The following is a 14,097-nucleotide window of genomic DNA, read 5'->3' on the forward strand; positions in this document are numbered from 1 at the left end:
GTAAAGCACAGCAAAGAGTTATAAATAAGCAATTTTAATAAAACATTCAAGAAGCTCTTGCAATATTCAGTTTTGCTCCTTTTGTGAATTGTGCTAGTAAAAAAAGGGAACAATATGCGGGTTTTCCAAAACCTTATGTTGTGTTTAAAATGTTTATCATTGCTTATTGTATTTGCAGTTCTTGAGCCCATGAAGAGGGTATCTAAGCCTCTTCAAATGTTACTCCTTCCCACTCTTATTAATCTTTTAGATGTTGGCGAAGAATGCTGTCTGCCCAAATGGTGGTTCCTCTGAGAAGGAGGTCTTTTTGCCCCCTGGAAACTCCAGCATATGGGATGGTCTCCAGGGACTGGTGTGCTATTGTAACTCCTCTGAGACTAGTGTTTTAAACAAGCTACTTGGTTCAGTAGAGGATGCTGTAAGTATTCTACCATCTTAGCTCTTCTAAGAGCACCAGTTTAAGATTAAATTCACCAAAGATGCTAATATTTAACCTAGAGTTTTGATGAGGAAAGTTTTGCCATGAGCCCATACACTTAAAGGAAGCTGGCTCTCTGAACTTCAGCCGCCCTTCAGTGCTGGCCCTTCTGTCTGACTGAAGGGTTATATGCCACCAGCCTGGCCAAAACCTACTTGAAATTCCTCAAACTTTCAAAACAGGCCACTTCTGCTTTTCTGGCTTCCTGGATCCTTGATCTGCTTCATTCTTGGCTGCACATGCTAAGAAAAGCAGAGGAGTCTCTCTGGTGATTAGTCATTCCCAGCAAAGCTGTGGCTTTGAGTGGTTTACAGGCTTTACAAGTCATGTTCCCCTCATGTAACTGCCCAGGACAATGGGCTACCCCTGCTGAGTGCTCAAGTGTGACTGCAGAATGTTGAACGATTTGTTTGGAAAGATTATTTTGTCAAGTTCCAGCCCATATTCTTCTTCCTGAGAATTAAAATTATAATATTTATATTTTTAGAGTTCATTTTTCTTTCTCAGTATTACCTGTAGTTTTATATCCTTCCTTATATGGAACTAAAGGAAGTGAAAGAATGAAACTAGTGAAATATAAATGATGTCACAGCAACATGAAAATTGGGATAGTAATTGAATGGTGTGCTTATTTCAATCAATGATTTCTTAGCATCTACTCTGGGCATGACGGTATGCTGAAGGGAGTACAAACATGAAGAAGACACTATCTTGGTAGAGAAGGGCAGACAACAATGAGAGCCTTGGAGCTCAGCATTTAGGAGTCTTCCCAAATAAGTCAATGAGCCTTAGATGAGGTGTAAGATTTGGAAGCAAAGAGAAGTCAGGAGAGGATGCTAGGCAGGCAGAAAAGTGTATGTGAAGGGCTGGGCATGGTAGCTCATGCCTGTAGTCCCTGCACTTTGAGAGGTCTAGGTGGGCAGATCTTTTGAGCCCAGGAGTTTAAGACCAACCTGGGCAATATAGCCAAACCCCATCTCTACAAAAACAAAAACAAAAATTAGCCAGATGTGGTGGCACACACCTGTAATACCAGCTACTCAGGAGGCTGAGGTGGGAGAATTGCTTGAGCCCAGCAAGTCAAGGCTGCAGTGAGCCATAATCACACCATTGCACTCCAGCCTGGGTAACAATGTGAGACCCTATTAAAAAAAATGAAAAAAAAAATAAAGAAGAATAGTGTATGTGAATGCATGCAGGCACAAAAAAAATTACCTGTTTGCAAATACATTTCTTGTGACTGGATGTCAGCTCTTTCCTGGCGGAAATCCCATCCCAAATTTCTTTTTATCTGTAAAGCCTAACTTGTAGTCTCATACAAAGCAGGGAACTATATATTTACAGGTTACATATACTTGAGATAGCCTTTCTGATGATGCCTGGGATACATATCACTAACAAATCACCCCAAAGTTCAGCGACCTAAAACAAAGCACATTCTTTTCTTTCTCTTCTGACTATGGGTTGACTGGGCTCAGTGGGGGTGGTTCTTCTGCTGGCCTTACTGGGCATCATTCATGTAGTTGCAGTCAGTGGCTGTGAGGGCTGGAGTCTGGTTAGCTAGGATACTGAGATGAGGGCCTCTCACTCTCCTCTCAGACTCAAGATGTCTCTTCTCCAGGTAGCCTCTGCATATGGCCTTTCAGCAGGGTAACCAGACTTCTGACATGGCTATCCAGGGATCCTGCCCACAGGGTCAGGCAAGGAGGGAGGGTAGAAGCTGCCACTCCTCAGAGAAGGTAGAACTGGAACTGGCACAATCTGGCACAATTCACTTCTGCTGCCTTTTATGGGTTTGTGTGAGCCAGATCTCAGCCTAGAGGAATTGTGGAAGGTGGTACTAAGAATGAGACTCTCAGGGGGTCTTGATTCACGGGCTACTTGTCACAACCAGCGAACACAGATAGCTATGACACTGTGTTCAGTGTCAAGCTATCAAGAAATAAAATATTCACTTTATTATTGCATTAAGTTTTATTTTTGGACTTATTAAGCTGAACATGAGTAAAGATTCAAGTCTGGAACTATAACTTAGATAATTACCATGCCATAGGGCATGATCTTTGATGTACAGTTTGAGTGGACCCCTTGTTAAGTGATACAAGGTAAAGGCCGCATCTCAAATACCCACATTTGAATTGATTATTTATTATAAGCAATATCTTCTTTTCTTGTTAAGGATCGTATTTTGCAAGAGGTCATTACTTGGCGCACAAATATGTCAGTTTTAATACCTGAAGAATATTTGGACTGGCAGGAACTTGAGACGCAGCTGTCAGAAGCAAGCGTTTCCTGTACTCGGCTCTTCCTGCTGCTGGGAGCCGATACCTCTCCTGAGAATGTCTTTTCTAGTGACTGTAAGCCCCAGCTTGTCTCCACAGTGTAAGTACATGTTTGTGGGAAACTTATAAACAATTGGGACATCAAAATGATTTCAACTGCACCTTCCACACAAATGATAAATCAATATGGCAGATTATATTTTGAATAGAAAGAGGTTCAATTTATTTTAAAAATATTAAACTACTGGTACTGTGGGAAAGCATCTAAAAAGTGTAAAATATGAAATGATTCCCTTAATGTTTAACCACTGACTTAATCTTTCATTAGAAATTGAGGATCCCTGGTAAGTCCAAGGTATGCATGTGATTGAAGTTCTTGTTTGTGTCATTACTCAGAAATCATGCATTAACTACCAAAAGGAAGCTTCTCTTGGGAGCTGTAACTGTACATAAAATTTGCCTTGTTTTTATTTTATGACTCTGTGACTTATATGTGTGATCAATTTCCATTTTCCTTGACTGCTAGGAAGTTCTTCATCAAATATGTCAAATAGGGAATATTTATTTTCTTAATCTTTAAGTTCACTTCCTGTTATGGTCTTTAATTTTCCTCTTTTTTTACTTGTTGACTTGTTCTGTCTTATATTTTATGTATTCTCATAAATTGCTTTCCTCATTTTTCAAGTCAAAGTAGATGAGTGTGTAAACAAACTAAAAAAATTAGTAGAACTATTTCTACCACTTATGTAAGATTCTATTTCCTTACATAAGTGGACTGCCATGCATTTGCATGTATTTGTTTTTAGAAAAATTTATAATGATCTAACTGTCATCTGCAAGATCATTTTTAAATTTTAATTTTCTCTGGATTCTTTTTGACTGCAGGATATTTCATACACTTGAAAAAGCACAGTTTTCCCTGGAACAAGCATATTATTGGAAAGACTTCATAAAGTTTATCAGGAAGACTTGCGAAGTGGCCCATTATGTAAATATGCAAGACAGTTTCCAGAACAGACTATTGGGTAAGTCAGTAGCCTAAATTACAGGAATGGGGGATGTTTTCCCACTTTAGTGAGGTAACATAATTTCCTGAGAGTCTATCCTATTTAACAAAGAGGGGCTTAAAATGGGTCGCTCTCCACGCACTATTTGGCATTGTGATTATAATTTTTTCTCATCAATTATGACAAGATCTACCAGAAGTCCTGGTTTGACTGAGCCATGTTGTTCCTGCAAAATTTATAATAGTGACTCCTTTTACTCTCAAGACTGTCCTAGTTTGGGTGATAAATACTTCTATATGCAGACTAGTCATGATCCTACTTACAAGAGTCCAGATTTTCTGCTGTGGCCCTTCTCACTTTACTTAGCATTAAGATTGACACTCCCACTGGGGACAACACCCCATGATCTTGTAGAATGAAACACAAACTGCTTTTCTCTATACACACACTGAACACTTCCAACACTTCTGTGACCATATGGTGTGGATTTGTTCCCCAACAAGCAATTCTCCATTTCTCCACTGACCATAATCGGGTGTCCTACACTATCTACCTGGAATTAGCATCAGATCCTACAGGTTAAGGGCTCAGTCCCACAAGATTGCCCCTACTTCAGAGGCCCACCCCAAGTTCAGGCTTCCCTTCTCACTTCTGATCAATTGAGTATAAATCAGGATTCCCATGAGCCTCTTGTTGTGTTCAATAATTTGCTGATACAAGTTACAGAATGCAGAAAAACAGTTTACTTCCTAGGTTACTGGTTTATTAAGCAGAAATAATTTAGGAACAGTAGATGGAAGAAATGCATAGGGTGAGGTATGTGGGGGCATGGAGCTTCTATGCCCTCTCCAGGCCTACCACCCTCCCAGCACCTCCATGTCTTCATCAACCTATGAGCATTCTGAACACTGCCCTTTTGGGTTTTTAATGGAAGCTTCCTTATGTAGGCATGATATCTTAAATCATTGGCCATTAGTGATTGACTCAACCACCATCCCTCTCTCCCCTACCTAGAGGTTAGAGGGATGGTAAGAGAATGAGAGGAGGGAGGCAGAAGTTACAGTGAGCCAAGATCGTACCACTGCACTCCAGCTTGGGCAACAGCGTAAGATTCTGTCTCAAGAAAAAAAAAAAAATTCAAGCTTAACTTCCCTTTAATGAGAAAACATATTCTGAATGTTTTAATATTTTGAATTTGTTGAGATATGCTTTATGGCCTATATGTTCATTGATAAATGTATGTGCTCCTCGAAAGAATGTGAATTCTATCATTGCTGGATAGAGTAGTTTATATTGTTAATTAGGTCAACTATATTAATTGTGTTGCTCAAATCATTCATATCTTATTTGTGTCTTATTTGCTTCTTTTATCAGTTACTAATACAAAATACAAGTAGATTTGTCTATTTTCTTTTTGTTTTATCAGAATTTGCTGTATATAATTTGAAGTTATATTATTACGTGCAAAAAATCTACAATAAATATATATTCTTACTGGATGAACTCTTCTCATTAGGAAATGATACTCTTGCTCTAGAATTGTTTTTGCCTTAAAAATTGGCATAATCTAATAAAATGGTAGTATTAGTCCTAGTTGGTGCCCCAATGTTTAGCTGAAACACCACTTTAATTAAATTTATTATTAAGTATTTTTTCTCTTTTGATGCTATTGAAAATAGATTTGCTTTCCTTTACAATTGTTAATTGTTGGTGTATAGAAATGCAACTGATTTTTGGATAATGATTTTGTATCTTGCCACTTTGCTGACTTAGTTTATTCATTCTAACAGTTTTTTTGTGTGTTGAATATTTAGGGTTTTCTATATATAGGTTTATGTTATCTGTGAAAATAAATAATTTTATTTGGATGCCCTTCCTTCCTTCCTTCCTTCCTTCCTTCCTTCCTTCCTTCCTTCCTTCCTTCCTTCCTTCCTTCCTTCCTTCCTTCCTTCCTCCCTCCCTCCCTCCCTCCCTCCCTCCCTCCCTCCCTTCCCTTCCCTTCCCTTCCCTTCCCTTCCCTTCTCTTCCCTTCCCTTCCCTTCCCTTCCCTTCCCTTCTGTTCCCTTCCCTTTTTTCCCTTTCTTTCTCCTAATTGCTGTGGCTAGACCTTTCAGTACTATGTTGAATACAAGTGGCAAAAGTGGCATCCTTGCCTTGTTTCAGCTCGAAGTGGAAACACTTTTGTCTTTTACCATTGAGTATGATGTTTGCTACGGGCTTTTCATTATGGTTTTATTATGTTGAGGTAGTGTTCTATTCCTAGTTTGTTAAGTGTTATAAAAGGGTGTTAAATTTTGTCAAACTTTTTATCTGCATCAATTGAGATGATTATGTGTTTTCTTTCCTTCATTCTGTTAGTGTGGTATATTGCATTGATTTATTTTTGTGTGTTGAACCATCTTTGTATTATAAGAATAAATGCTACTTGTTCATGATGTATAATCCTTTTAATCAATTCTTTTTTTGCTATTTAGTTCTGTTTTTGTTTTATTTTGTGATTGTGTTTATTTTTTATTTTCATAGGTTTTGGGGGAACAAGTGGTATTTGGTTACACGAAAAAGTTCTTTAGTGGTGATTTCTGAGATTTGGGTGCACCATCACCTGAGCAGTAGACACTGTACCCAATTTGTAGTCTTTTATCCCTCACCCGCAACCCTTTCCCCCTTAGTCCCCAAAGTCCATTGTATCATTCTTATGCCTTTGCATCCTCATAGCTTAGGTTCCACTTATGAGTGAAAACATACAATGTTTGGGGTTTTCCATTTTTGAGTTACTGCACTGAGAATAATGGTCTCCAATTCCATCCAGGTCACTGCGAATGCCATTATTTTGTTCCTTTTTATGGCTGAATAGTATTCCATGGTATATATGTATACCACAATTTCTTTATCCACTTGTTGGTTGATGGGCATTTGGATTGGCTCTATATTTTTGCAATTGCGAATTATGCTGCTATAAACATTCGCTATTGAATTCCATTTGCTAGCATTTTGTTGAGGTTTTTGCATTAGTGTTTATCAAGGATATTGGTCTATACTTTTCCTTTCTTGTGCTATCTTTGTCTGGTTTTGGTCTCAGGGTAAAGCTGACCTCATAACATTTGAAAGTGTTTTCTTTTCTTCTGGAAGAGTTTGAGGAGGATTCATGTTAATTTTTCTTTAAATATTTGGTAGAATTTACCAGTGAAGCTGTTGGGGTTCTGGGATTTTGATGGTTGGGAGATTTTTTATTGCTAACTCAAGCTCCTTCCTAGTTATTAGTCTGTTCTGATTTTCTGTTTTTGTTTTTTCGTAAATCGATCTTGGTAGATCGGTTGCTCTAGGATTGTACTCACTTACTCTAGGTTATCTAACTTTTGATATGCAGTTGTTCATAGTATTCTCCAGTAATCCTTTTTATTTATATAAAACCAGTTATAATGCCCATTTTTGTGTCTGATTGTAGTTATTGGAGTCTTCTCATAGTTTTCTTTGTCAATCTGGATAATAATTTGTCAATATTGTTGATCTTTTAAAATAATCAACTTTTGGTTTTGTTGATTCTCTCATTTATATTTCATTTATCTCTATTTTAATAATTAGTAGTTCCTTCCTTCTGCTGGCTTTGGGTTTTACATCCTTAAGGCATGAAGTTCAGTTAATAATTTGTGATCTTTTCTTTAAATGTAAACATTCACAGCTTTATATGTTCCTCTTAGTGCTGTTTCACTTATGTCTCACTAACTTTTGGTGTGTTGTATTTTATTTTCAATTATCTCACAATATTTTTTAATTTCCCTTGTGATTTCTTCTTTGGCCTATTTGTTGGAGTGTATTATTGAATTTCCCCACATTTTTCAGTTTTGTTTCTACTACTAATTTCTAGTTTCATTACATTGTAATAAGAAAACACACTTTGTATTATTTAAATCTTTTAAGATATATTAAGACTTGTTTTGTAGCTTAACATGTAGTTTATCTTCGGGGAATGTTCTATGTAGACTTGAGAAAAATATGTATTATGCTGCTGTTGAGTGGAACATTTTGTACATGTTTGTTAGGTCTAATTTTTCTGTAATGTTGTTCAATTTCTCTGTTTCCTTTTTCTTCTTACTGATGTTTTGTCTGGTTGTTCTATCTATTACTAATAGTGGGGTACTGAAGTCTCCTACTGTTATAGTAGAACTGTTATCTTTCTCTTCAATTCTGTCAATGTTTGCTTCATTTACTTAGGAGCTCTGCTGTTTCGTGCATAGATATTAATAATTATTTTATCTGTTTTGGTGAATTGATTCTTTTATCATTATATAATGTCCTTCTTTGTGTTTTGTAACAGTTTTTGACTTGAAGTCTGTTTGTCTCATATTGGTATGGATGTCTTATTCTCTTTTGGTTACTATTTTCATGAAATATCTTTTCTCACTCTTTCTCTGTTGACTTATGTGTGTCCTTAGATCCAAAGTGCTTCTCTTGAAGACAGCATGAAGTTGGATCCTATATCTTCATCCATTATACTAATTTGTGTCTTTTGATAGGGGAACTTAATCCATTTACATTTAAAGTTATTATTGATAGGGAAAGACTTACTTTTACCATTTTGACATTTGTTTTTAGACTGTCTTACAGCTTTCTTATCCCACATTTCCTGCATTACTTCCTTTTTAGTGTGTGTTTAATTGACTTATGATTTGATTCCCTTCTCATTGCCCTTTGTCTGTATTTAGATATATATTTTTATGCTTTATAAAAGTTATGAAGATATAAACCAAAATTACAATAATAGGTTTGTATATTTGTTCATGTATTGATCTTTACTAGAAAACTTTATATAATTGAATGACTTTACATTACTGCCTAACATTTTTTTGTTTTGACTTGGAAGACTTCCTTTAGCATTTCTTGTAGGAAAAGTTTAGTGTTAAGGAACTCTGTCCGTTTTCATTCATATGAAAAAGTGTTAATTTTACTTCCACTTTTGAAGAATAATTTGTTAAATATGGTGTTCTCAGTTGACAGGTTTTTGTTGTTGTTGTTGTTGTTGTTCTTTCAGCGCTTTAAATATGTCATTCAACTGCCTTCTGGCATGTAAGATAAGTCAGTTGGTAATCTTATAAAAGCTCCATTGTATGTTGTAAGTCGTTTTTCTTTTGCTGCTTTTAAGATTCCCCCTTTGTCTTTGACTTTCGATAGTTTCATTATAATGTGCCTTCTTATGGGTCTCTTTGGGTTTATGCTACTTGAAGTTTTTCAACTTCTTACATTTGTATATCCATTTATTTTTCAAATGTGGAGTGTTTTCTGCCATTAATTCTTTAAATGCACTCTCTGCCCCTTTCTCTTTTTCTCCTCTTCTGCCTGTGTATGTTGGTTGGCTTGATGGTGTCTCATAAATTCTTTGGGCTGTGTTCATTTTCTTTTTCTTTGCTGCTCTGATTTGGTTGTTTCATATGACCCACCTTTAAGTTTGCTGATTCTTTCTTTTGCTTGAATTTCTAAATTCAGTTATTCAATTTTTTAGTTCCATATTTTCTTTTGGTCTCTTTGTCAATACAGCCATGCATCACTTAATAATGTGGGTGCATTCTGAGAAATGCATTGTTAGGCAATTTTGCCATTGTTCAAACATCATAGAGTATGTTTACACAAACCTAGATGGTATAACCTACTCCATACCTGGACTATATGGTTAGCCTATTGTTCCTAGGCCACAAACATATACAGGTTATTCTACTGAATACTGTAGGCAATTGTAACATGATAGTAAGTATTTGTATATTTAAACATATATAACATAAAAAGGTAAGGTAAAAATATAGTATTATAATCTTACGGGAGCAAACTTCATTATGTGGTATATGACTGTAATCTCTGTCTTTGCTAATATTCCACTTTGTTTATAAACCATTTTCTAGATTTAGTTTAGTTGTTTTTCTCTGTGTTTTCTTTGAGTTCATTGGCCATATTTAAGGTAGTTGTTTCAATTTATTTATCAAGTAAGTCAGAGGCCTGCATTTCTTTAGCGGACAGTCTCTAGAGATTTATCTTGTTCCTCTGAATCATTCCTGTTACTCTGTTTTATTTTGGTATGTCTTGTTATCTTCTGCTGAGATTTGGACACTTGAAAAAAACTTCCACTTTCCCCAGCTTTTGTAGAATGATTTTGTACAGGGGAAGACCTTCATTGCCCAAACTGTTTTAAAGATTCAGGGTCCTTTTAAGTCTTTTCTAAGGATGTGTATTCCCCAAACCTAAATGTGTATTTTTATTCCACTTCCCTGCATACATAGTATATGCTTTAAAATATATTAATTTATTCAGTCTCTTGGTTCATCTCAAAAGCCTTGGATGTTTATTATATTCCTATGTCCATCATTGATCACTCCTAGCCACCTACAGGTCTGCTGACTCCCTGCAGCTCTAGCATGCCACAGTGACTGACTGCTGCTTTCAGTGGCCTCCAACCTGGCATCCAAACTATGCCACTTTTCTCATCTGTGCTCTACATCAGGCAAGATAGAAACCAGTCACTTTGGCAGCCCCTAGGCAAGCCAAATATTGCCAGCAAGTTCCATTTTATCCCTCGTATACTGAGGGAGGAACTTGGAATTGATACACATCTTCCTGACAGTGGCATATTGTGCCATGAAGGGGATGAAGAGTGAGTGAGAAAAATGTCACAAAATTTCACAATGAGTGTGACATTTTCTTGGATTATTAGGGATTTACTTGGTTTTCGCATCTTCTTAACTGATTTCTAGTGCAATGGTGCAATCTCATCTCACTGCAACCTCTGCTTCCAGGCTCAAGTGATTCTCCTGACTTTGCCTCCTGAGTAGCTGGGACTACAGGTGCATGCCACAGCACCTGGCTAATTTGTATTTCTTATAGAAATGGGGTTTTGCCATGTTGCCCAGGCTGGTCCCAAACTCCTCAGCTCAAGGGATCCACCTGCCTCAGCCTCCCAAAGTGCTGGGATTACAGGCATGAGCTACAGCACCTGTAATATTTCTTCATATTTATCCATCTTGAGGACTTAAGATGTATGGACTTATATATTTATATCGTCTTTGAACAATTTCATATTACTATGTCTTTATATATTTCTTTTACCTCAATTTCTTTTTTTTTTTTTCTTATCAGGACTCTACTTATGTGTGCATGTGTGTGTGTCTGTGTGTGTTTGTGTGTGTTTCCCAAATGTTTCTTCTTTATTCTGTATTGTTCCTTCTTTTTCTTCAGTCTCTGTGCCTCAGTCTGGGTGGTTTTCTCTGATTTATTTTCTAGTTGAGAAATTCTCTCTGCAGAATGTGTTTAATTAAGCTTACTCCTTTAATTCTTAATTTCAGTTAATATATGTTCTAGAAGTTTCATTTTATTTTATAGGTTTTACTAAATATTTTGTGCCTGATAACTTCAATAACTTTATTTTCTGGGTGTCGGTTTCTGTTGTATGCTTTTCCTATTTTTTCCCCAATTCTTACTGTTTTTTATACAACTTTTTTTCTTTTAAGAGGTAGAGTCTCACTCTACTGCCCAGGGTGGAATGCAGTGGTACAACCATAGCTCACTGTAGCCTCGAATTATGAGACTCAAGTGATCCTTTTGTCTCAGTCTCACAAGTAGCTATGACAACAGGCATATACCACCATTTGCAGCTAATTTTTTAATTTTAATTTTTGAGATAGGGTCTTGCTGTATTGCCCAGGCTAATCTTGAACTCCTGGCCTTAAGAGATTCTCCTGCCTTGCACACCCAAAGCACTCTACATACATCTTTTTATTAAATGCATTTCAGACATTACATGTGGAGATAGTGTCACACTCTGCATGATTTTTTTTTTTTTTTTCTTGCAGAGGTGCTTTAGTTTTGTTTCTGATAGGCAGTGAGAGTGGAGACATATTGCTTTAATTCAGTCAGGGATTAAACTATTTTTGAGCATGCTATGAAACTTTGTGAGAGCTCGATTGTTTCTTGTCTTCTTGTACTACTGGGGTGTAGCCCTCTGAGGGTACCAACCTAAAGTTGTGGTGTTTATCAAAGGCAATTTTTCCTTAGCTGTCTGTGCATTTCAGTTTCTTTCCTAGTCTTGTGAGACTTTTGAAAGTTATTATTTTCTCAGCCTCTCTTCCCTCATTTTTGTTTTGGAAACAATTGCCCGCAGTGGAAAAGTAGCTTCAAATGTTGGACTTCATCTCTCCTGTCTTCTCTCTTCTGTAATGTTAGCACACAAATTCCCAGTGCCTCAGTAGCTCTCTGATGCCTTAAAAACCATTACAAATATTGTTCTCACTTTTCTGGATGTTTTTAGTGGAAGAGTTGGACTACGACAGTCTAGTCTGCTACATACAGAAATGTTTTTTTCAATTTAGAATTCAAAGCTGTCATGTCACTAACCTCTGAGTGAGAAAGGCTGTGCCTGTGACTCAGTAGTTCAGCCTTGAGAAGCTTTCTCAGCATGAGTAGTGTTGTGGTAAAGAGCTTGAATGCTGGAATCAGACTAATTAGTTTCTAATCTTGGCTTTGCAACAGATTAGCCATGTGATTTGGTGGCAAATCCCTTCAGTTTCCTCATCTATAAATAAGTTTCGTAATATTAAAGGAATTAATACTTAAGACAGTATGTGATGATGCCATCACCTAGGTAGTGAGCATAGTACCCAATAGCTAGTTTTTCAACCCTTACCCACTCCTCTTTTCCTAATCTTTAGCTCCCAATTTCTATTGTTGCCACTTTTATATTCATATGTACACCGTGTTTAGCTCCCGCTTATAAATGAGAACATGTGGTATTTGGTTTTCTGTTCCTGAATTAATTTGCTGGGAATAGTGGCCCCCAGCTACACCCATGTTCTGCAAAGGACATGATTTCATTCTTTTTTATGGCTGTGTAGTGTTTCTTGGGGGTATATGTACTACCTTTTCTTTATCCAATCAACTCTTGATGGACACCTAGGTGGATTCCATGACTTTGCTATTGAGAATAGTACTGTGATGAGCATATGCGTGCATGTGTCTTTATGGTAGAATGGTACACATTTCTTTGGGTATATACAGAATAATGGGACTGCTGGGTCATAGGGTAATTCTGTTCTCAGTTCTTTAAGAAATGGCCACACTGTTTTCCACAATGTTGAACTAATTTACTTTCCCTCCAACAGTGTATAACTGTTATGGTTTCTCCACAACCTCACCAGCATCTGTTACTTTTTGACTTTTTAATGATAGCCATTCTGACTGCAGTGAGATGGTATCTCATAGTGGTTTTGATTTGCATTTCTCTAATGCAGTTGAGTATTTTTTCATATGCTTATTGGCCATGTGCATGTCTTCTTCTAAAAAGTGTCTGTTCATGTCTTTTCCCCACTTTTTAATGGCATTGTTTATTTTCTGTTTGCTGATTCATTTAAATTCTTTATAGATTCTGGATATTAGACCTTCGTTGGATGCATAGTTTGCAAATAATTTCTCCCATTCTGTAGGGTGTCTGTTTACCCTCTTGATAGTTTCTTTTGCTGTGCAGAAGCTCTTTAGTTTAACTGGGTACTATTTGTCAATTTTTTTGTTGTTGTTGCAATAACTCTGATATCTTCATCTTGCTGTTCCCATGTGTGGAATGATATTGCCTAGGTTATCTTCCAGGATATTGATAGTTTTAGGTTTAACGTTTAAATCTTTAATCCATCTTGCATTGATTTTTTTATATGAGGTGAGAAAGGGATCCAGCTTCAATCTTCTGCACATGGCTAGCCAGTTATTCCAGCACCATTTATTGATTAAGAAATCCTTTCTGTATTGCTAGTTTTTGTGAACTTTGTCACAGATCGATGGTTTTAGGTGTATGGTCTTATTTCTGGGCTCTGGGCTCGCTATTCTGTTCCACTGGTATATGTGTTTTATTTTTTGTTTTTATTGCTTTACCAGTACCATGTCATTTTGTTTCCTGTAGCCATGTAGTATCGTTTGGAGGTGGGTAATGTAATCCGTAGAGCATTGCTCTTTTGCTTGGGATTGCCTTGGATATTTGGCACTTTTTTGATTCCATATGAATTTCAAAATACCTTTTTCTCAAATTATGTAAAGAATGCCATTGGTAGTTTGATAAAAATAACACCGAATCTGTGAATTGCTTTGGGCAATATGGCAATCTTAATAATATTGATTCTTCTTATCCATGAACATGGGATGTTGTTCCATTTGTTTGTATCACCTGTGATTTTTTTGAGCAGTGTTTTTTAATTCTCATTGAGGAGATCTTTCACCTTCCTGGTTAGCTGTATTCCTAGGTATTTTATTCTTTTTGTGGCTATTGTGAATGTAATTGTGCTCTTGATTTGGCTTTCATCTTGGATGT

The 14,097-nt window shown here is 36.7% G+C and overlaps 1 protein-coding gene across 4 annotated transcripts in view; it reads left to right on the forward strand.

Moving 5' to 3' along the window:
- The window catches only part of LOC105492357 (ATP binding cassette subfamily A member 13), a 454,445-nt gene that overhangs the window by 19,678 nt on the left and 420,670 nt on the right, over nucleotides 1-14,097 (forward strand). For all 4 annotated transcript variants that reach the window (XM_011759379.3, XM_024796198.2, XM_024796197.2 and 1 more), the window contains exons 8-10: nucleotides 251-418; nucleotides 2,658-2,860; nucleotides 3,646-3,785. In XM_011759379.3, the coding sequence (XP_011757681.2) occupies nucleotides 251-418; nucleotides 2,658-2,860; nucleotides 3,646-3,785 (511 nt within the window). The remainder of the gene's footprint in view (nucleotides 1-250; nucleotides 419-2,657; nucleotides 2,861-3,645; nucleotides 3,786-14,097) is intronic.

The sequence above is a fragment of the Macaca nemestrina genome, chromosome 4 (assembly GCF_043159975.1).
Source record: "Macaca nemestrina isolate mMacNem1 chromosome 4, mMacNem.hap1, whole genome shotgun sequence".
NCBI lineage: Eukaryota > Metazoa > Chordata > Mammalia > Primates > Cercopithecidae > Macaca > Macaca nemestrina.